This window comes from Suncus etruscus, chromosome 13 (genome assembly GCF_024139225.1).
Source record: "Suncus etruscus isolate mSunEtr1 chromosome 13, mSunEtr1.pri.cur, whole genome shotgun sequence".
Classification (NCBI taxonomy): Eukaryota; Metazoa; Chordata; class Mammalia; order Eulipotyphla; family Soricidae; genus Suncus; species Suncus etruscus.
The window spans coordinates 43,131,350-43,151,192 of NC_064860.1; the positions used below are offsets into that span (position 1 = coordinate 43,131,350).

Here is a 19,843-nt window from a genome sequence, read left to right on the forward strand (position 1 = left end):
GCAAACCTCGGGGCGCAGTGGTGGCCACCAAGTATACGGGGGGGCCACCTTGGAAATGCTCCACACAGTGTCTCCAGCCTGGGAAATGACTTCCCAGGTCAGTGTCATAGGAGCGTGGGGGTTACCGCTCTGGGCAGAGGCGACGGCGCAGGCGAAGTTTAAGAGGATTATCAGTTGCTTCCACTTTCCATTTATCCTTAAGCTTTTCAGCAGGAGCTTTCTTTGTGTGTGACGCGTGGATCCAGGCAGCAATTCCGTCTACTTTCACAGCTGTTGGGGTGGTTAACAGTACTAAGTAGGGTCCCTTCCACCTGGGCTCGAGGGTTCCCACTCGATGACGTCTAACAAGGACCAGATCACCGACTTGGATCCCGTGTGGCACCGCAGGAGTCCCAGGTGAATAGGCTTCTTTAATCTGGTCCCAGATCTGGGTGCGGACAGCCTCTAGAGCCTTAAGGTGGATAAACAAAGCAGAGGGTGAGTGGGAATCTAAGGCGGGGTCTAATACTCCGTCTGGTCTGGTCAAGGGGGGAGGTCCCCCAAAAAGGATCTCATAGGGAGTGAGCCCGAAACGTCCGGGTGTGTTTCGGGCTCTGAGGAGCGCAAAGGGAAGGAGGCCCAACCAGTCCTTCCCGCCGGTCTCAATAGCCAATTTAGTGAGGGTCTCTTTTAGAGTTTTATTCATTCTCTCTACCTGCCCTGAACTCTGGGGTCTATAAGCGCAATGCAATTTCCAATTGGTCCCCAGCTGTTTGGCCAGTCCCTGACTTACCTGGGCGACAAACGCGGGCCCGTTGTCGGAGCCGATTACCTTGGGTATCCCGAACCGGGGCAAAATTTCTTCCAGAATTTTTTTCGTGACCACCTGGGCAGTTTCAGACTTTGTGGGGAAAGCTTCAACCCATCCGGAGAAGGTGTCTATGAAGACTAGAAGATATTTATTGCCATACCTACCAGGAACGATTTCTGTGAAATCTACTTCCCAGAAGACTCCTGGTCTGTCTCCCCGCAGCCGTTTTCCTGGTTCTACGAGCGGGTGGTGGGCATTTGTTAGAACACAGGCTTTACAGGACTGGGTTACTTGTTCTGTTATAGTTCGTAGTCGGAGTACGTGATAATTGGAGGCTTTTACTAGTTCGCACAATTTCTTTTTTCCTAAATGTGTTAGGTGATGGATACTCTTTACATAGTATTCACCTTCTTTATGAGGCAAAATGATTTTGTTGTCTTTAGTTTTTGCGATCCCATGGCAGTCAAATCCGCTGGATAATCCTTTTTCCTTTAGGCGTTCAATTTCCTCACAGTTTATTGGTGTGTAGTTTAGACTGAAATTATCTTCTTTTGGTTGGGGTTTCTTTCGTTGCTCACATAAGGCACAGGAGACAGTTCCTTGTGCGGCTTTCTTAGCAGTGTGATCTGCCATTCTGTTCCCTGCTGCCACGGGGTCCATTTCTTTTTGATGTCCAGGACAATGAATAATAGCTACCTTTTTCGGCAGGTGTATGGCTTCCAAGAGAGCAAGGATTTCTTCCTTGTTCTTAATTTCCTTTCCTGCAGCCGTGAGGAGTCCTCTTTGTTTGTAGATCGCGCTGTGAATGTGAGCGGTGGAAAACGCGTATCTGCTGTCGGTGTAGATGTTAATAACTTTTCCTTCTGCCAGCTCAAGGGCTTTTGTCAAAGCTTGTAATTCAGCTTTTTGTGCCGAAGTCCCCTCAGGAAGGCTGCTGGCCCATATTACTTGCTTCCCATCCACTATGGCTGCTCCGGCTTTTCTTTTTCCATCCATGATGAAGCTACTACCATCTGTGTACCAATTCGGCGCCCCATGCCAGGGCAGATCTGTCAGGTCTCTCCGGGTTCCAGTTTCCTCAGCTAAAATGTCTGTGCATGAGTGTACCGGCTGGGATCCGTCTGTCTCCGGGAGCAGGGAGGCGGGGTTAAGAATAGCAGGCGGTCCGAACGTTATACGGTCGTTTAGCAAGAGACTTTGGTAGTGAGTTATTCGGGCGTTGGTCAACCAACGGTCAGGAGGCTGCCTGATTATACTTTCTAATGCATGGGGAGCGACTATAACTACATGCTGGCCCAGAGTAAGTTTGTCAGCGTCTTTTACCAGGAGAGCCACCGCTGCGATTACCCTCAGACATGACGGCCAGCCGCTTGCCACTGGGTCGAGTTTTTTTGACAAGTAGGCTACTGGTCTTTTCCAAGGTCCCAGGGCTTGGGTTAGCACTCCCCGAGCCACTCCCGCACGTTCGTCCACATACAGGGTAAAAGGTTTGGTTAGATCCGGCAGGGCCAGGGCTGGTGCTGTGAGTAGAGCAGTTTTAATTTTTTCAAAGGCTTCTTGACACTCCTGTGTCCAAGCAAAGGGAGCTTGATCCCGTGTAAGTGGATACAGGGGAGCGGCTAGGGAGGCAAACCCAGGTATCCAAAGTTTACAGAAACCGGCTGTCCCCAGAAATTCCCGTACCTGCCGTGGAGTCTTGGGGACAGGAATGGTAACTACTGTCTTTTTCCTGGCTTCTGTGAGCCACCTCTTGCCGTCTTTCAGGACATACCCCAGGTATGTTACTTCGTTGCGGCACAACTGAGCTTTCTTGGCCGACACCCGGTACCCTAACTTACCCAATTCTTTTAGGAGTTCTCTGGTTCCTTCTTCACACGCTTCCTTGGTGGATGCTGCCAGCAGGAGGTCATCAACATACTGAAGAAGGGAGACTTGGGGGTTCCGAGCCCTGAAGGGGGCCAGGTCCCTATGGAGTGCCTCGTCGAATAGTGTGGGGGAGTTTTTAAAACCCTGGGGCAATCTAGTCCATGTCAGTTGTCCAGTGTGTCCCCCTTCCGGATCTCTCCACTCAAAAGCAAACATCAGTTGGCTGCTGGGGTGTAATTGGAGACAGAAAAAAGCGTCTTTTAAATCTAGCACTGTGTACCAAACCCGCTCCGGTGGGAGGGAACTCAGTAGATTGTAAGGGTTAGGCACAGTGGGATGCAAATCCTGGGCCCTTTTATTAACCTCCCTTAAGTCTTGTACTGGTCGGTAGTCCCCAGTGCCAGGTTTCTTCACCGGCAGCAAAGGCGTGTTCCAGGGAGATCGGCAGGGTACTAGAACTCCTTGCTGTATCAGCCTCTGGATGTGGGGACGGATGCCTTCCTTTGCTTCTTTACTCATGGGATATTGTCTCACCGAGATAGGTGAGGCATGCGCCTTCAGCTCTACCACTATCGGGGGTACTTGTTTAGCCTTGCCAATTCCTGCCTGTTCAGCCCAGACCTCAGGGAATTGGGTAAGCCATTCTGAAGCAACTACTTCTCCAGGCTTTGTTTCATGGAGGCGGTATTCCTCCTCAAGTCCGACTACCAGACAAGTCACAGGAGCTTCCCCCAAAGTTACTTCAGGTCCCTCAGGGGTAAACTGAATTTGTGCCTTTAATTTGGTCAGCAAATCTCTTCCCAGGAGGGGCGCAGGGCACTCAGGGATGACCAGGAAGGAGTGAGTTACTCGGCCCCTCCCAACGTCCAATTTTCTTTTTGTAGTCCAATGGTAGAATTTGCTGCCCGTGGCCCCCACAACCATGGTTTCTTTTGTTCCTAATTTTCCTAGGGGCCTGGTCAATACCGAATGTTCAGCTTCCGTGTCCACCAGGAAGTTGATGGGAGTCCCCTCTACTGGAAGCATTACCCTGGGCTCGGGGAGGGGGACCGAGCCCCGTCCCCCCTAATCATCGAGAGCCAGGACCTTGTTCCTCCTGAGTTGCTTTTTCGGGCACTCCCTTGCCCAGTGTCCTTTTTCTTTACAATGGGCACACTGATCTTTTTCGAGTGGACGGTCAAGTCCTTTTTCTTTACAATGGGCACACTGATCTCTATCGAATGGACGATCTTGTCCTCTCGGGGTTCTTCTTGCCCTGTCGCCCAGGTGCCCTGTCTGCCTGCTTCTTTCTCTTTCTGCTATACTATCCCCTACTACTGCAGCCAAAATTCTAGTTAAATTTCTCTCTTGTCGGCGATCACGCCGGTTCTCTCTGTCCTCTATCTCTTTCTTTTCTCTTTCCTTTTTCTCCTCCTCTGTTTCTCTCTTGTGGAACACTTTCTCTGCCTCCTTCACTAAGTCTCGCAACGAATAATCTTGAAGTCCCTCTAGCCTCTGTAGCTTACATTTTATATCTGTGGCTGACTGCCCAATAAAGGCCATTGCTATGGCCGCCTGTTGTCCCTCTGAAGCTGGATCAAAAGGAGTGTACCTCCTATAAGCTTCCATTAGGCGTTCCAGGAAAACCGAGGGCGGTTCAACTGGACCTTGGACAACCTCTCTTACCTTAGCCAGATTCGTGGGGCGTCTTGCAGCCCCTCTTAGACCAGCAATGAGAGCCCGGCGGTAGACGGTGAGGCGCTCCCTACCTTCTGCGGTATTGAAGTCCCAGGTTGGCCTGGTCAGTGGAAACCCTTCATCTATGAGGTTAGGGAGATTAGTGGGAGTCCCATCGGCCCCCGGGACGTTTTTCCTGGCTTCTAGGAGGACTCTTTCTCTTTCCTCTGTCGTGAAGAGGACCTGGAGCAGTTGTTGACAGTCGTCCCAGGTGGGCTGATGCGAAAACATGAGAGACTCGAGGAGTCCCGTCAGGGCAGAGGGATTATCTGAAAAGGTGGGGTGCATAGTCTTCCAATTATATAGATCTGCCGAGGAAAAAGGCCAGTACTGTAAAGGGGGAAGCTGGTCATCTCCTGGCGGGGGCCCCATTGCCCGAAGGGGGAGGGCAAGAGACCGTGACTCGGAGGGGCGAACAGTTTCTGGACTGCGGCCCTTCCGGCTCCGGGTTCCCCCTGCTGGTCCCGGTTCGCGTGGACCGGCCGCCGGGGGTTGCCCCACAGCGACGTGTGGCACGTTAGGTTGTGCCGGCTGGGGAGAGGATTGAGGTTGGGAGTACGGAGGGGGGGAGAAGTCAAGAAGAAGATCATTGTCTATCTCAGGGTAGAGGGGCGGGGGAGCTGAAGGTCGGGGGGGAACAGGCAAGTTGGGCTCGGGGTCTGAGGCTACTGCCATTATAGTGGAAGTTGGCTCAGGGCGGCCAAATATCCAGGGCTTGACCCACACTGGTGGATTCTGGACGAGGTCCTGCCAGACGAGAATGTAGGGTATTTGGTCCAGGTGTCCCCCTTCAGACTGAAAAATGACCTTTCTTACTGCGGAAATAAGAGAGAGGTTAAAGACACCTTCTGGCGGCCAGCCGACTCCAAAGGTTGGCCATTCAGAGGTGCAGAAGGTCTGCCAGGGGCCCTTCCGTACCCCGACAGACAGATTGTGAGCCCTAGCTTTTACGTCAGTCCAGTGGTTAAGGGTTAGAGTCAAAGGAGTCGTCACGGTCTGTCCCATCTTAGTCCTAATTTCAAGGAAAACTGACACAGAAGTTACAATCAAGAGACAAATGACCCAGAACAAGCGCCGTTCCCGCGTTGCCCAAAGGCACTTCAAAGAGTCGGATGGCAGGGGCCTCCGCCGCCAGCCTAGTTCAATGAGGAAGCTATTCTCCTCGCGACTCTCCAGACCAGGGGGGTACACCAGGCGTCCCTGGTCGTCCCCGCTTCCTCCCGGGACGTCTCCCAGGGTGATCGGACGGTGGACACCCGGACACGTCTGTCTTTATCCACGAAACCTCAGACTTGCTGAGCGTCCGTAAAGCCGAAACTGCGATCGCGCCAAACCTCAGAGAAAAGTACAGCCAGAAGCAAACGAACCCAGACTAAGTAGACACAGACACAGACACAAGAGCTCACCTCCAAGTGGGTCTGGGGTCTCTGGGTGGTCGCAAATCTCCCGGCCGAGCCCCCAAATGGAAGAACTCCCCCGCAGGGGAAGTCCGCTCCAGGCTCAGGATATGCGCGCACCCAAAGAGACTCGAAGACCAGACTTGCTGTAATAACACGAGGGATTTTAATATCTCAGCATGCTGGAGACCGAATCTCATAACTCAGGACCGAGTAGAGAAGATTCGGCCCCCCTTTAGCATTCAGCAAAGCTTTTATAGGGTAAAAAGTCTATACATATCATGGGAACACACCTGCCAGGAAGGAGGCATTTCTCCTTATCTCCCGCCACAAAAGAAGTTATGCGTCAGAGCCCAGGAAAGAGGCATTTTGTTTTCCCTGTGTAACAGATGGGGCAGTGTTTGCCCCTGGGGTCATGTGCGTATCTTTGTCCTTCCCCTGACGGCATATGTCTAATTTAAAATGAGGGTCTTCCGCGAATTGTGGTGGTTAGTTCAAAGGAAGGGGAGTTAGGGAGTGGGGGAGTGGGAAGGTTCCCAGGGAAAGGAAGGGGAGCTAGGGAGTGGGGGAGTGGAAAGGTTCCCAGGGAAAGGAAGGGGAGCCAGGGAGTGGGGGAGTGGAGGAAAGGGAAAAGTGGAAAGGTTCCCAGTGAGCTTGAATGAAGTGTAAATTAAGGCACTTTAAGGAATTAGCTTAGTTGGGATCTTTCTTAAGGCACTTAATTAAAGTGTAAATTAGGGAAGTTAGAGTGCTTAGCCGGGAGCTTTCTTTAGGAACTTAGAGAAGCTTAGGGCTTGGCTTAATTCTCTTAGGAAGTGCAAGTTAGGGAGGGTGCCTAGTTTTTTCTTCTGTTTGCTATTTTCCAGTTCTTACTTATATTTATTATTTTCTTCACACCTTTTCAGTAATACTGCTCTAACTTTTAAACAGTAAGTAGTATTTGGTGAGAGGTTATAAATGTTGGATCTGAGATACTTAGATTCAGTACTTTGCTAAAAGGAAAAAAAATAGTCTGTTAGTTTCACATATACACTATTATATTTTAGAATTATTCCATGTCATCTTTCTCTCACAGCAAAAGTAAAAAATAATATTTACTTCCATACTTGAGTTGTCCCAGAAGACTATGTTATATCTAAATGCTAAAAGCTCTGTAGCCCACATGGTGCTATTTTCTGTTCCAGGAGGAGAGAGGTTGATTTTTATTGCTTTGTCTTCAGCTTCTAAATGCAGTTCTGGAGGACCAATCTGAGCTATGAAAATAAAAACATTTGCTACATAACTTCATTAACATTATGCAAAAACATAGAGTCAATAAAAAATTCTGAGTACTTAAATATAGGCTCTGTATGATTGGAGATATGGTACACAGCGGGGACCCATGTGATAGTGTATCAGGTAGGGCACTTGTCTTGCTATGGCAGATCCAGGTTTGATCCCTGGCATCCCATATGTCCCTTAACCACTACCAGGAGTAATTCCTGAGTGCAGAGCCAGAAGTAACCTCTGAGGATCACCAGGTATGGCTGGAAATACCCCCCCACCCCCACTGCCACCAAAAAAGAAACAATAAAATGGGTAGGGTACTTGCTTTCACAGAGTTAGCCCGGGTTTGATCCTTGAACCCCCACAATATATGCACCACCCTGAGCACTGCCAGGAGTATGCCCTGAGCACTGTTGGGTGTGGTCCCCAAAACTAACAAAACAAGGGATGGAGGCCGGGTGTTTGCCTTGCATGAAGCCAATTCAGGTTTGATCCCCAGTACCCCATATGATCCCCTAAGCCCTGCCATGTGTGATCCCTGAGCACAGAGTCAGGAGTAAACCCTCAGCACTGCCGGTGTGGCCCCTAATCTCAAACTAACTAAATAAATTCCTTTAAATGAACTTCAGCCAGTTTACGAGGGAGCCAGTGGTGTAAGACCATGGGGAAGGTCAAAGCAACAGGCTGGTGCTATGTTGGGAGCCCGGAGCAGAGAGCACTCCTGAAAGCCTTAAGGCTGTGAGGCTCAAACAATGAGCCCCTATTATCATGCCAGGGTCAAAGGCTAGGAAATGAGGAGAAAATGGGAGCTGGAGAGACAATTGAGCAGGAAGAAAGAGGAACCCAGTGGCCCAGAAGCAAGAGGCAGGCTGGGGCTGGGGGAAGAGCTCCGAGGGCCAGACTGACAAAGAGCTTTCAGAGGCAGGAGTAAATAGGGAGAGCTGAAGGGTGGACGGCCAGGGCACAAACAGTTCTCAGAGCTTCGTGCAAAACAGGCCCTTAGGCTCCTGTTAACAACTCTGAAGAAATAAAAGGTGGACCCCCCAGACAGAAGGACTGTGCTCACAGGGTCAGGTCTTTGGACACTTAGAAAATTAAATATTGAAACAAAAAACTAAGTATTGAAACATAAAAATATTGAAAAAAATACTAGCTCATGAAAAGATACACATTGTCATTAAATACTGTATTAAGTAACAAATATTGTCATTAAAGGGGCCAGAGAGATAGCACAGTGGTAGGATGTTTATCTTGCACATAATAGACCAGGGTTCGACCCCTGGCACCCCAAGACCTGCCAGGAGTGATTCCCAAGTACAGAGCCAGGTGTAATCCCTGAGCAGCACCAGGTATGGTCCCAAAAGATGACCAGAGATCCCCAAACAGAAAACTTTAGAAGGGTGCTGTTACCTCACATGTGGTCCAAAGTTCCTGAATGAAGAACACAGTCAGGGGGCTGAAGTTATTCCAGAGAGTCAGGTCAGGGCACATGCCTGGCTCGCCCCTGCCTGGGTTCAATGGCATGGCGCCCTGAGCATCACCAGGTGCAGCCCCAGAGGGCCCTCGAACACTGCTTAAACCCCTCACCCAAAAGAACCGCCGCTCACAGCACATAGAACCACCTTGGTCAAACCTTGCTGTCTATTAAAAAAAGGGCAGGAAAAAGGACAGTATGTTGAGGAATTATGAAGGCAGTTTAGACTTTATGGACAGTCCCAGAAACGGTCTAAGGACCAAAGAAAAACAAGTACAGAAAATGCAGAAGGCTGGTGCAAAGCAGTAAAGAGACCCACGTTTGAGGGAATTAAAAAGAAAAACCACTATATTACTATTATTCTGTTTTGGGGCTACTCTTAGAGATTTGGCTCTGCACTCAGAGATCACTTCTGGTGGGCTTGGGGGACAAGATGAAGTTTCAGGGATCAAAACCTGTTGGCTGGGTACAAGACATGGCATCTTACTCCAATTTTTTTGAGATGGATCATTTTAAATTAAATGGACTTGGAAATTTTCTATACATATGTAATAAGGAATATAACGGAATTCAGCAGGCAAATCTTTTACCTTTTTATTTTGGTTTTTGGGTCATTCCAGGCAGCAATCAGGGGTTACTCTTGACTCTGTGCTCAGAAATTGTCCCTGGCAGGCTGGGTGACCATATGGTATGCTGGGAATCGAACCACCGTCCTTCTGCATGCAAGGCAAATGCCTTAACTCCATGCCATTCCACCGGCCCCTTTTCTTACCTTTAGAAAATGGTACAAATGAGTCCACTTCACACCATGCAGAAGCATCGTTTCCTCTCACTGCTCTTACACGTAACTGAACTTCTTCATAAACATCATTCAGTGCATCTGAGGAAAAGGTACACTCGGAAGCTGTAACGTGTTGACACGTGGGCAGTTCTGTCCAATCAGTCTCAAAAGGTCTTTAAAACAAAAAGCAGCAGCGAATGAGCACCAACCTACATCCATGAGTACCAAGTCCATTTCTGGTGACTAACAGATGCTAATGTGCAAAGCTAGTTTCACTTCTGTGGTGTTTTCGACTTAAGTTAGTGTTAACACTGTAATGTATAAACTTCTCTTCTTTAGCAATGCATATCCACCATGTCATTATTTGGAAAATAATTTTGTCATTGTTGTTTTGGGGCCACACTTGGCAGTACTCAGGGCTTACTCTTGGCTCTATTCTCAGGGATCATTCCAGGCAGGTTTGAGGCCCCTTATGGCTGTTGGGGTTAGCATGTCTTGGCTGTGAGTACGGCCACAAGAGCCCTACCTGCTGTTATTATTTCTCCAGCCCAATTCTTTGTTTTGTTTTGGAGTCAGACTCAGCGATATTAGGGTTTCTCTGGCTCTGTACTCAGGAATCACTTGGTGGTGGCTAGAAGGACCATATGTTGTGCCAGGGAGCAAACCTGAGTTGGTAGCATGCAAGGCAAAGGTTCTACCTGCTGTGCTATCTCTTCATCCTGCTGTGCTATCTCTCCATCGATCTTTTAATTCAGTTCTATAATGATGTAGGTAGGTGCATTAAGATCTGAAGAACAGAAGTAAAATTCTGACTCACAAAGGAGATTGAGTGTTGGCTTTGTTTAAAAGAGATACAGGTCCTTCAAAAATACAAAGAAATCAAGTTCTCCTAGAGCACCTAAAATAGAAAGGTATCACGGGGGGGGGGGGGAACTGACTCAAGTGACAGAGGGGCAGGAAACAAAACCTTCAGATTCAAAAGTATGTTCTGTCTCACTGACCTAAAACCAGCACCGAAACCATCTTCTACAAAGACCCTTGTGGGGGCTGAACAATAGAATGAGGCTGACTTGTCTGATCCCTGGTGCCATATGCTCCCCAAATACTGTTCATTCCTGGGCATAGCCCTTAAGGTCCCCAAACATAACTGGGGGGTGGAGAGGTTCTGCTCCAAAAAGAGAGAAAAGAGAGAGAGAGAGAGAGAGAGAGAGAGAGAGAGAGAGAGAGAGAGAGAGAGAGAGAGAAAGAAAGAAAGAGAGAGAGAGAGAGAGAAAGAGAGAAAGAGAGAGAGAGAGAGACTTATCTAATCTATTCATAGCTCTATCAGTAGCTGATTTTTTTTCTTTTTTGGTTAATAGTACAGATTCATTTTTGTTTGTTTGTTTGTTTCTAATTCTGGGCCACACCTAGCTGTGCTCAGGATTTACTTCTGGCAGCTAAGGGTGGGTGGGATGGGGATGGAACCCGGATTAAGTCACCTGTTAAGCGTACTAACTAGCTGATCCTTGAAGACATCATTTTAAATATGCTTTAAGACACCAGAGGCAGCATCCAAAAAAAATTTTGTGCCAACTGATAAGCAAGCTTACCTTCCATTTCTAAAAGGAAACATTTTCAAAAATTACTAAAATATACATTAGAAAAAGAATTTTTTTGGCATAGGAAATGCTTTAATGCTTTACTTTGTTATTGCCTGTCCTCTACTTCAAAAAATTTTTTTTTGGTCACACTGGCAGCGCTCAGGGGTTACTCCTGGCTCTATGCTCAGAAATCACTCCTAGCAGGCTCAGGGGACCATATGGATGCCGGGATTCGAACCACCGTCCTTCTGGATGCAAGGTAAATGCCCTACCTCCATGCTATCTCTCTGGCCCTTCTACTTCAATTCTGATTCCACTCCCCATCCCTTTTTTATGTTCTTAAAAAAAATTTTTTTGAGCCACACCCAGTGACACTCAGGGATTACTCCTGGCTATGTGCTCAGAAATCACTCCTGGCCTGGGGGACCATATGGGACACTGGGGGGTTGAACTGTGATTTGTCCTAGGCTAGTGCCAGTAAGGCAGACACCTTACTGCTCCACGCCACTGCTCCAGCCCCTGCTCTTGAAATTTTTAACTTTAACATCATGATTTACCAAGTTGTTCATAATACAACTTTGTTGTTTTAGGAATCAAATTTTCCAACACTAATACCACCATCAGTATGACTTTCCCTCCACCAACATCCTAATCTTCCAGCCACTTTTACAGCCTACTCCCTGGTAGATAAAAACAAGTTTAGTTCATATTGTTTGTTGCAACACAAAGGCAAATGGGATTATCAAAACTTAAATCAATAAGAGACAGTTTGTGATAGCTGTTATATGTCACAATGATGTTACTAAAGTTATTGAAGATCTCCTGGGTTGGTTGGTGGCAGTTGAATCTTCTGGGTTGTTTTTACTCATTGAACTTGGAGGTCAGCAAAGGGAATCCTTTACTAGCCAAGTTTTTCATTCCATTTTTCTTGTTCCATTTCTAAGACTAGAACTTGGCTTGAAGAGTTCCAACACAAAACCTTCCTAGGAAACTCCTCCATATCAGCATTAAGTTTTAAAAATCCACAATGTAAAATCTAAATTAAACATACAATCAAAAACATCCAACCAACAATTTTTCCCTCAAGTATCACTTATTAGAAAATATATCACGAGAAAGCAGAAGGTTAAATTAAAAAAAAGGAACAAAGGAAAAGGAAGTCTGGAAATCAAGAAGTCTAGAGCCAGTGCTCTCTAGATTAGGGGGTCAAAATGAAACAAACTATAAGCAGAAGGCCAGTTACACATCACTGAGCCATTCAAATGGAGACTATTAATATAGTAGGAACCTTATTAAACAAAATTTAACTCTCTTTCTCTCTCCTATCTTCTCTGTCCCAGGAGGTGATCACTTGATTACAATGGCTTTTACATATAAGGAAGCCATCACAGTGACAATTATTTTATAGTTTCTTAAGGGGAAAAAATAAAAACCCTGTCGCATGCAGTTCCTTAGATCAGATCAGAAAATAACTTGCAAATGAATACTATAATACAACATTTATTTCACAAAACCAATTTCCTCATCAAATTCCATGTGTTTTTTTCTGTTCCCTGCTGGCTTCTGACCACCCAAGGTTTGGGATCAAAGGCCTTTGCTATTTACTGATTGAAGGAATCACTGTCCCACCCTGCACACAGAATAAAAAATAAGATCACACATGAATCACAAATACTCTGCCATTGCTGGCATTCTTTGGGTACTGAAATACAAATAGCTTAGTGAAGTGTCTGTGAATCATTTACCACAAGTGACATTTTTAAAAATACCTGTCTGGGGGCCGGAGAGATGGCACAAAGGTAGAGTGTTTGCCTTCCATATGGCTGACCTAGGACCTATGGTGGTTCAAATCCCAGCATCCCATATGCTCCCCATTGCCTGCAAGGAGCGATTTCTGAGCACAGAGTCAGGAATAACTGAGTGTCGCCGAGTGTGACCCAAAAACCAAAAACCAAACCAAAACAAAAAAAAAACATCCTGTCTGGGGGTCAGAGAGAGTACAATCGGTAAGGTACACACGGCAGGCCCAGGTTTGGACCCTGGCACCCACATATGGTCCCCGGAGCCACACCAGAAGTGATCTCTGAGTACCATTGGGTAAGCCCACCTTTCAATAAAATTCTTTTCCAGGAAACCCCAAATACATGTTTGTTGCATTAGTAACTAAACTCCATGACACTATTCTAAGCTCTTTATGCACAACTGTTTCAGCACACAATATATTTCTAAGTTAGACTGTTTTACTGTATCCCACCCAAGTCTGTCAGGGGAACTTTTGGTTTGAACTCCATCCAATTTATCTAAACTTAAGTGCTGCTTTTCATTCTCAAAAGTAGCATGGTTTTGGGACCGAAGCAATAGCATTTGCCTTGCAAGTAGTCTACCAGGTTCAATCCTCGGCATCCCATACGGTCCCCCGACTCTACTAGGAGCAATTTCTGAGCACAGAGCCAGGAATAACCCCTGAGCACTGCTGGGTGTGGTCCCCAAACAAACAAACAAAAAAAAAAGTAGCATGGTTTGGAAAATAAATCGTATATAATAATATTAGTTTTAACCTATATTTGCTAGATAAAAAAGCTATAAAACTTAATGTCTCCCTTTGTTGTAGAAATGAAGTTATAAAAAATATGGAAATACATATAAAATATCTTAAAAAGTATGAACACCTTGGGGCCAGAGAGATAGAGCAGTAAGGCGTTTGTTTGCCTTAGGTGCAGAAGGATAGTGGTTCGAATCCCGGCATCCCATATGGTCCCCCGAAGCCTGCCAGGAGCGTTTTCTGGGCTTGAAACCAGGAGTAACCCCTGAGCAGTGCCGGGTGTGACCCCCCCCCAAAAAAAAAACAAAAACAAAAGAAAATATGGAAAACTTCTTTATCCCAATGTAAAAAAAGGAAAAGGACAGTGTTAAATTTAGACAAGAAAAAATATTGATGATTCTAGCATATAAAAAGAATTTAAGAGTAACATACATTTGATAATATGTGGAAAAAGTAACATTCCTGCCATTCTCAGGGCTCCGCTCCCATCTCAGGGTAATGTTGTCATCAATGATGGAAACATTTACATTTTGAGGCGATTTCAGAGCTTCTCTCCCTGGAAAGACAGTAAAAAGGTGGGAGTAGAGAGATAGCGTGGAGGTAGGGAGTTTGTCTTGCATGCAGAAGGACAGTGGTTTGAATCCCAGCATCCCATATGGTCCCCTGAGTCTGCCAGGAGCAATTTCTGAGCGTAGAGCCAGGAATAATCACTGAGCGCTGCCAGGTGCGACCCCAAAACCAATATACATATACATATATATTTTATAACCTGGACTGAAGAGCTAGCACAGTGGGAAGGGCACTTGTCCTGTCTGTAGTAAACCCAGGTTTGATCGCTGGCTCCCCATGTGGTACCCTAAGCACTGCCCCAGGAGTGTGATTTCTGAAGGCAGAGCCAGGAGTTGCCCCTGAGCATTGCTGGGTGTGGCCCATAACCTTCCCTCACCTAAGAAAAGAAAAAGTAGGGCCAGAGAGATAGTCCAGTGGGTAGGATACTTGGCTTGCATGCAGCCAAACCCAAGTTCAATCCTAGTACTACATGTGGTTCCCTGAGCCTGAAGTGATCCCTGAATAAGTCTTGAGCATAGTCAGTCGTGACTGTAAAAATTCAAGTGTGTATGAGGGGAAATGCATATTACAAATCACTGGAAATAAAAAACATATTTAAGGGCCTGGAGAGATAGCACAGCAGCGTTTGCCTTGCAAGCAGCCGATCCAGGACCAGAGGTAGTTGGTTCGAATCCTGGTGTCCCATATGGTCCTCCGTGCCTGCCAGGAGCTATTTCTGAGCAGACAGCTCCAGGAGTAACCCCTGAGGACCGCAGGGTATGGCCCCAAAACAAAACAAAACAAAACAAAACAAAAACATATTTAAAAACACCTAATAGGGGCCAAAGAGATAGCATGGAGGTAGGGCATTTGCCTTGCATGCAGAAGGACGGTAGTTTGAATCCTGGCATCCCATATGGTCCCTGAGCCTGCCAGGAGCGATTTCTGAGCATAGATCCAGGAGTAACCCCTGAGTGCTGCCAGATGTGACCCGGAAACCAAAAATAAATGATAATAATAATAAAAGATAAAAACATCTAACACTCTCACAACAGTGAAATCCATTATTATGCCCATTTGCCTGAGAGAGCTGAGCTTTTAAAACCCATAAAAAGTGGCGCTGGTTGGGGTTGGTAGAGACCTCATTTGCCTTGCACGTGGCTGACCTGAGTTCAAATCCAGTGTTTCATATGCCCCCCCTCCCCATCCATGAGCCTGCCAGGAGTAATTTCTGAGCATAGATCCAGAAGTAAACCCTGAGTGCTGAAGGGTGTAGCCCCCCAAAAATTGGGAGTGGATAGTATAGTATATAGGGCATTTGCCTTGCACATAACAGACCCAGGTTCAGTTCCCAGAATCCCATATGGTACATTAGCACTGCAAGGAGTGATTCCTGAGTGCAGAGTGATGATACTATCACTGGGTCTATGTCCACAACCCCCCACCCCATACCCACCATTCAAATGTAGGGCCAGAAAGATATTACAGCAGCTAGGGCACTCATTTTATATGTGGCCTACCTGGGTTTGATATCCTGAACCATACACAAATGGCCCCCCAAATTCCATCAGGAATGATTCCTAGGGCCAAGCCCTGAGCACTACCAGGTGTGGTCCCAAAACCAAAATAATAAAATAAAACCCATGGGCCGGGCGGTGGCGCTAAAGGTAAGGTGCCTGCCTTGCTTGCGCTAGCCTTGGACGGACCTCGGTTCGATCCCCCGGTGTCCCATATGGTCCCCCAAGCCAGGAGCAACTTCTGAGCACATAGCCAGGAATAACCCCTGAGCATTACCGGGTGTGGCCCCCCAAAAAATAAATAAAACCCATAAAAAGTTTTATGTGTCATCATATCTCAATGAAAGTGGAAAAATAAAATAAAAGTGTTTTCTTTTAATGGAAACGGAAAGAAGTCTGTATAAAAATAGAAACTCTGACTTGGGAAGTAATAATATTGCTGTAAAAGATAAAGGCGGCCACTGTTTACGAGAAACGTGGTTTCTCGTTTGATGTTCTGAGCACAACACATGGTCTCAGAGCAAAGGACAACATGATTTCAAAGGGATGGGTTCACCGGAAGTCAACACAATTGAGACAAGGTCTGAATGTTTAGGATGTCAGTGAGGACTTCCAGGAGTCTGACAAGGACTTGACAGCTGGTCAGATCAATTCTGCACAATTGTGTGTGTGTGTGTGTGTGTGTATGTGTACACAGATATACATGCCTGCACACTTAACTACCTAGGAGCCATGAAACTGGGGCTTAAGCCCAAGTTTCATCTCTGAAAAACACATTTTCCATCAGTTGGGCCTGTTTTCTATTTTGCTTTTTTTTTTTTTTTTTTTTGGGGGGGGGGTAACACCTGGCAGCACTCAGGGGTTACTCCTGGCTCTGTGGTTAGAAGTCGCTACTGGCAGGCTCAGGATCATATGGGATGCCAGGATTCTAATTATTGTCCATCATGTTTTCTATTTGTTTGTATGGATTTCCTCCTAGAGATTAGGCCACTTATTTCTGGCTTAAGGAATGAAATTTAGTCCTGAGGTAGGTTTCTCCCCACATGGGCAGGGCAGTTTCTTCTCACTCTGCCAATCTTCCCTTCTTTCTTTTCTGGCGATCCAAATTCTGTAGTACCCAGGTCAGGTTTGACCTTCTGAGGGAAACCTTTCTTTATTTTTTGGTTTTTGAGCCATAACTGGAACCATTCAAGGGTTACTCCTAGCTCCGAGCTCAGAAATCACCCCTGGCAGGCTTGGGTGGAGGGACCATATGGGATGCTGGGAATGAACCCAGGTCGTCTGTGTGCAAGGCAAATGCTACTGCTCTGCCCCAGGAAACCTTTTTGCACTCCAGTTTATACTGATTGTTCTGGGGCACTCTGCATTACTAAAGTGCACAGTTCAGTTGCACACTAATGCAGACTCACATCTTATCTGAAGGCTCCTAAAACTTATTAAAGTTTTTTTTTTTTTTTTTTAAGGCAGTAACAAAGAACTGCTCCTTTGGGTTACATCTCTATGTAAGACTGCAATTTCTTTCTTTTTTCTTTTTTTTTTTGGGGGGGGGGGCACACCCATTTGATGCTCAGGGGTTACTCCTGGCTAAGAGCTCAGAAATCGCCCCTGGCTTGGGGGGACCATATGGGACGCCGGGGGATCAAACCTCGGTCTTTCCTTGGCTAACGCTTGCAAGGCTACCTTACCTGTAGCGCCACCTCATCTGTAGCGCCACCTCACCAGCACCAAGATTGCAATTTCTTTAAGTTCTCAGCTGCTTTACACTTAATCAGCATTTTCATCCAGTACCTAGCTGGATTCACAGGAACTTCCTCTATATCACTAAGTGCCTGGGGCTCTCTCAATGAAAAGCTCAGGTTTCAAAACACCTTTTATTTACAGTGTTTTACTGGAGATAATTCTGGTGCACATAACATGCTTCAGGAGTGTTTGTGTCTTCTCGAAGACAAGAAGTCACTGTCATATGGTGCTCACCACCAAATGCCACTTTTGCGACCCTTATTCCCCGACACCCAACACACACACACACACACACACACACACACACACACACACACACACACACACACACACACACACACACAGGTAGCCTTTCTGCACTCCAAATCCAAGGATCTGTTTATAATTGGTTTAATAAAAGGTTTAATAAAAGCATGTAAATGTATTCCTGAAGATGGGCATTTGACCATTCACAGAGAAATAATAAGTATTGATCGACAACCCCACGTGTACAATTTAAGAACTAAGACCGATGAACAAGCCAAACAAAATTTAAAGACAAGCCGGTGAGCATTTCACAGAGCTAGCTGGAAAAGGGGGTGGGGTGTGGAAAGGGGATCAAAGATACATTTGGGGCCCCAAGCCACTTGCAGTACTTTGGGCATTTGCCTTGTACCCCATCAACCTAGTTAGATTCTCATATGATCCTTCAAAGATCACTGCCAGGAGTAATTCCTGAGTGCAGAGCCAAAAGTAACTCATGAGTACCGCCAGGTGCTGCCCAAACAAAAGAAATGAAAATGAAAACTTTGATTCTTGCTCCTTCACTATTTCTAGCCTTTATTTTGTCCCAAGGTAAGCTTGTTCTCTCTGGCAGACTTTCTCCAAAGAAGTTGCACTCCTGAAGAAATTTCTTTACTGGGGCAGCTACCTTTGCTTCCCATGAGCAATGCTGCTATCTAGAGTTTTACAGAGGATTATATGTGTTCTGAAATTCTTTCCCCGTTTGGAGTCAGCCACTGGATCTCCCTGCCTCAGATTCTCATTTACTCTTCAACTCCTTGAACTCTCCCTTACCACACACTCTAAATCAAATTCTCAGCCTCTGAGAATTCAGGAGATTGTACCCAGCCCCGAGTGAGTCTCGACAGGAGTTGGCGAGCGCTGGCACCTGGCCTATTCCACACAGACCTTTAAGGAGAAGTGGTGGAACCTGGTGGGGGGGTGGGGGGGGGAAGAGTCCTGGGCTCCTGTGGCTAATCTCACAGCCCAGGCCTCAGGCTTGTGGGTGATAAACCTGAAAACTAAAAGCACAGGAACTGGAACCTTTGGCTATTAAACAGCATTTTAGATTTCACAGACTCAGTCCTATTCGCAGACCAATACGAAGGGGGCAGGGGCAGAGGAAGGGCGCCAGGGACCCGGAGACATCCATCCATCCATCCATCCATCCATCCAGGAGGGCATCCACCCACCCACCCACCCACCCATCCATCCAGCCAGCCTCCAAACCAGTCAATCAATCAATCAATCGATCGATTACTCACTCACTCCATCATCAATCACTAAAAGAGCCCAGCGGGCTCCGGGCAGGGCAGGCGAGGGCTCCCTAGTAAAGTGCCACTAGGGGCACCGCCCAGATCCCCCGAGACCCCGGACCGGACGCCACCCCCAGCAAAACCAGCCGGGAACCCCTCGCGGGGTTTGGGGGCGCGGGGGTCCCTCCGCACGAGCGATCGAACCCCAGGCACCGTCCTCCGGGGGCTGCGAGGATCCCGCGACGCCTAATAGCGCTCACTCGCCGCCGCCCGCCCGGCTCGCGACTCCCCCATGTCCCCCCCGGGGCTCGATCCCTCCTCGGGCCGCGCCTTCCCCGCCGCTCGCTCACCCGCCGGGTAGGGTGACCCCCACGACGCCCCGGCCACCAGCACCAGCGCGGCGGCGCCCAGGAGAGGCAGCATCGTCCGCCGGCCGCCGTGGTCCCGGCATCCGTCGCGTTACCTGGTCCCCTTGGCCCCGCCGCTTCCGCCCGGAGCCGGACGGAGCCCGAGCCCGCTCGAGCCCGAGCCCGATCCAGAGCTAGAGCCCTGGGCCCTTAGCCCCGCCCACTGCATCCAGTGCGCACGCGCGTCCGCACTTAGATCCCGCCCCCGAGTTAGCCCCGCCCACACCACAGCGTCACAGAGACCAATGAACGAGAGTCGTCCAGCGCTTATGCCCCGCCCTTACTCCATAGGCCACGCCCCACTGCCTCACTGCGGTTGCGTGCGCCTAAGCCCGGCTCACACTCCTCCTACCTGCTGGCGTCCCGTTAGGTGGGAGTCGCGGAGAGGCTTATATTGCCGACCCCGTACCCGTCTCTCGAGCCCTACGCGGTCATTCTCGGGCCCCTTCTCCTTGCAAGGCTTGAACCCTCGCGGGGATGCAATGCTCGAAATCTGAGTCAGTGCAGGCTCTGGCTCTGGAGTTCCCACTCAGACCGCGGGTTTTCCCGCTCATTGCAGCCGCCCAAATGCCGGCCGGGTTACTCCCGGTCATCGCCCAGCTTCCCCAGGTCCTCGGCTCCCGGGCCTTGTGTGAGCGGAATCAAGGATCCTGGCTGCAAGTCGGATTTGTTTGCTGTGTGCAGACTTGGGATGCCCAGTT

At 47.8% G+C, this 19,843-nt stretch overlaps 2 protein-coding genes across 2 annotated transcripts; both read right to left on the minus strand.

Moving 5' to 3' along the window:
* Window positions 1-121: 121 nt before the first annotated feature.
* LOC126025792 (uncharacterized) lies at window positions 122-5,377 on the minus strand. The gene is given in 2 exon segments (XM_049785560.1): window positions 122-3,840; window positions 3,919-5,377. Coding segments are annotated over 2 exon segments (5,178 nt in total).
* A 148-nt stretch (window positions 5,378-5,525) lies between these two features.
* Window positions 5,526-19,212, minus strand: LOC126025794 (interferon alpha/beta receptor 1-like). The gene is made up of 5 exons (XM_049785561.1): window positions 19,086-19,212; window positions 13,845-13,968; window positions 9,282-9,463; window positions 6,843-7,022; window positions 5,526-5,689 (listed from the first exon to the last, which is right to left on the minus strand). The coding sequence occupies exons 1-5, from the start codon at window positions 19,156-19,158 to the stop codon at window positions 5,526-5,528; spliced, it is 723 nt and encodes a 240-aa protein (XP_049641518.1). The 5' UTR covers window positions 19,159-19,212.
* Between the last annotated feature and the right edge of the window lie 631 nt (window positions 19,213-19,843).

Bases quoted from the DNA above. Each gene is read 5' to 3' on its own strand.
- LOC126025794 (XM_049785561.1), bottom strand. From the start codon at position 19,158: ATGCTGCCTCTCCTGGGCGCCGCCGCGCTGGTGCTGGTGGCCGGGGCG. The intron at 9,464-13,844 runs GTATGTTACTCT...TTTGTTTTAAAG, and splicing joins TTTTCCACATATTATCAAAT to ACCTTTTGAGACTGATTGGA. The intron at 5,690-6,842 runs GTGAGAGAAAGA...GCGCGATCGCAG, and splicing joins TATTATTTTTTACTTTTGCT to TTTCGGCTTTACGGACGCTC.